Source organism: Elaeis guineensis, chromosome 2 (genome assembly GCF_000442705.2).
Source record: "Elaeis guineensis isolate ETL-2024a chromosome 2, EG11, whole genome shotgun sequence".
Taxonomy (NCBI): domain Eukaryota; kingdom Viridiplantae; phylum Streptophyta; class Magnoliopsida; order Arecales; family Arecaceae; genus Elaeis; species Elaeis guineensis.
Window position 1 is genome coordinate 62268603 of NC_025994.2, and position 2376 is coordinate 62270978.

At 39.9% G+C, this 2376-nt stretch overlaps 1 protein-coding gene across 1 annotated transcript; it reads left to right on the forward strand.

The window, feature by feature from the left end:
• Positions 1-1334: 1334 nt before the first annotated feature.
• Positions 1335-1910, forward strand: LOC140855258 (uncharacterized). The gene has a single exon (XM_073251126.1). It carries the CDS (start codon positions 1335-1337, stop codon positions 1908-1910), a length of 576 nt encoding a protein of 191 aa, XP_073107227.1.
• Positions 1911-2376: the final 466 nt, after the last annotated feature.

Below are 2376 nucleotides of genomic sequence, written 5' to 3' on the forward strand. Positions count from 1 at the left end.
AATATGAAAGAATAGACAATGCCACTACTACAGCCAACTTGTGCTCAATTAATAACAACCATAGCCCAAGTTTGAATTAATTGCTAACAATCCCCCCCTTAATTCAAGCAAGGGCTTCTTGTAGAGCTTGTATTCCCAGCATATCTTGAAACTTCTTGAACTTCTCCTCTGCTAATGCTTTTGTAAGCATATCAGCTGGCTGACATTCAGTATTGTAATATTGCAGCTTTATTTCTCCTTTGGCAACAAGTTTTCGAATGAACTGGTGATGAATTTCAATATGTTTTGACCTTCCTTGTTGGACCTGATTTTTACTCAAGGCAATTGCTGACTTGTTATCGCATAGGATGATAGTTGGCTTCTCTTGAGCTTGTTTTAAATCTTCCAAAATTCTTCTCAACTAGATGGCATGACAAGATGCAGCTGTAGCTACTGCATATTCAGCTTCTGTGCTCAAAAGTACAATAGTTTGTTGTTTATTTGACACCTACGAAATAGCCCCTGACGCTAAGCAGAAAATATAACTAGTAGTGCTTTTTCTGTTATCTATACTACCAGCCCAATCACTATCAGCAAAAGAGAACAAATCAATACTTTTACCTTTTTTATACCTGATTCTAAAGCTGAATGTGCCTTGAACATATCTCAATATTCTTTTGGCTACACCAAGATGATGCTTGCTTGGATTATGCATGAACCTGAAAATGAGACGCACAGCAAACATAATATCGGGTCTTGAGTCAGTTAAATACATCAATCCACCAACAATACTTCTAAAATGCTTCTCATTAGCTTTTTCAATCCCATCATCTAAGGATAGCTTGTCATTTGTGTTGATAGGAGTTTTAGCTAGCTCAGAATTCAGCATTCCAAACCTCTTTAGCTAGTCCATTGCATACTTTCTCTGACTAATAAAAATACCAGTTGAATCTTGCACAACTTCAATGCCCAAGAAATAATATAGTAGGCTTAAATCAGACATCTCAAAAGCTGCCATCATAGACTCCTTGAAGGCTTTCATCATACTCATTGATTTTCCTGCATATATCATATCATCTACATATAAACACACAACCAAGAACTCATTTCCACAACTTTTAACATATAAAATAGGTTCATTAGCACTCTTTTGAAAGTTATGGTTCACAAATAAGTGTCAATTTTGCTATACCAGGCTCTCGATGCCTGCTTGAGCCCATAGAGTGCTTTATGCAATTTATAAACTTTATGTTCAAAACCCTTTACTACAAAACCTTCAGGTTGTTCTACAGCTTTCAGGAGAGAAAACACTTCCTAGCTTGAGTGAGAAAAAAAAAAATTGAGTTCAAAACACCATGGCTGCCAACAACAATGCCATAAGCCCCTCTCAGAATATTCCCCCGTTTGCTGGTTTTAATTATCAGTTTTGGCATGTTAAGATGAAGACCTTGTTGGTATCATGTGATCTTTGGGAATTGGTTGAGAATGGATTTGTAGATCCTGCTGATTCAGAAGAGGTGCCAAGATTGACAGCAACTCAGCACAATGAGCTGAAAGAGAAGAAAAAGAAAGATGCCAAAGCCTTGTTTATGATTCAGCAGGCTTTGGATGAGGCCATATTTCCAAGAGTAACGGGTGCAACCACATCAAAAGAAGCATGGGATTTGCTACAAGATGAGTATCAAGGCTCAAGCAGGGTTGTGGCAGTGAAGTTTCAGATGCTTCATCGGAATTTCGAAAATTTGCGGATGAAAGCTTCTAACACTGTTCAGGATTTCTTCACAAAGGCATCATCTCTTATGAATGAAATCTGGTCTCTTGGAGAAGATTTGACAGAGCAAAAGATTGTTGAGAAGGTTTTAAGAAGCCTTCCTCCCAGATTTGATCACGTTGTTGCAGTGAGTCTAAAGATTTGTCCGAATATTCACTGATTGAGCCAATGGGATCTCTCCAAGCATATGAGCAGCGGCTGAATAGATCAGCTGACACTTCCATGGAGCATGCATTTCAAACAAAGGTGAATCAGAAAAAAAAGGGTTGAAGGCTCAGGAAGAGGAAGAAATGGCAGAGTCGTAGATATGAAAATCCAACACATGAAAGGGGTCGGGGTAGATCTAGTGGCCAGCAAAAAAACTTCAATGGAGGTTGTTGGGGGAGAATTCATATGGGCCGAAAATATGAAGAAGCCCAAAGCCCATAATAGCCAGGCCCAGTTCCTGAGAGCCTGAAGCCATGGTTGACTCATAGTAGGCCTCTACTTGAGTCAAGCTACAGCTGACCTTTGGCCCACATCGCATAAGCGGAAGTCGATGTCGAGGAGTCATCAGCATAACTAGGCAAGTCTTACTCCGAATCGACAGCGGCCCTCTGGTGGCCTATCCGCTAATGCTGGCCTCC

What these genes read in the sequence shown, in the direction of transcription:
- LOC140855258 (XM_073251126.1), top strand. Translation starts at nt 1,335, where the DNA reads ATGGCTGCCAACAACAATGCCATAAGCCCCTCTCAGAATATTCCCCCG.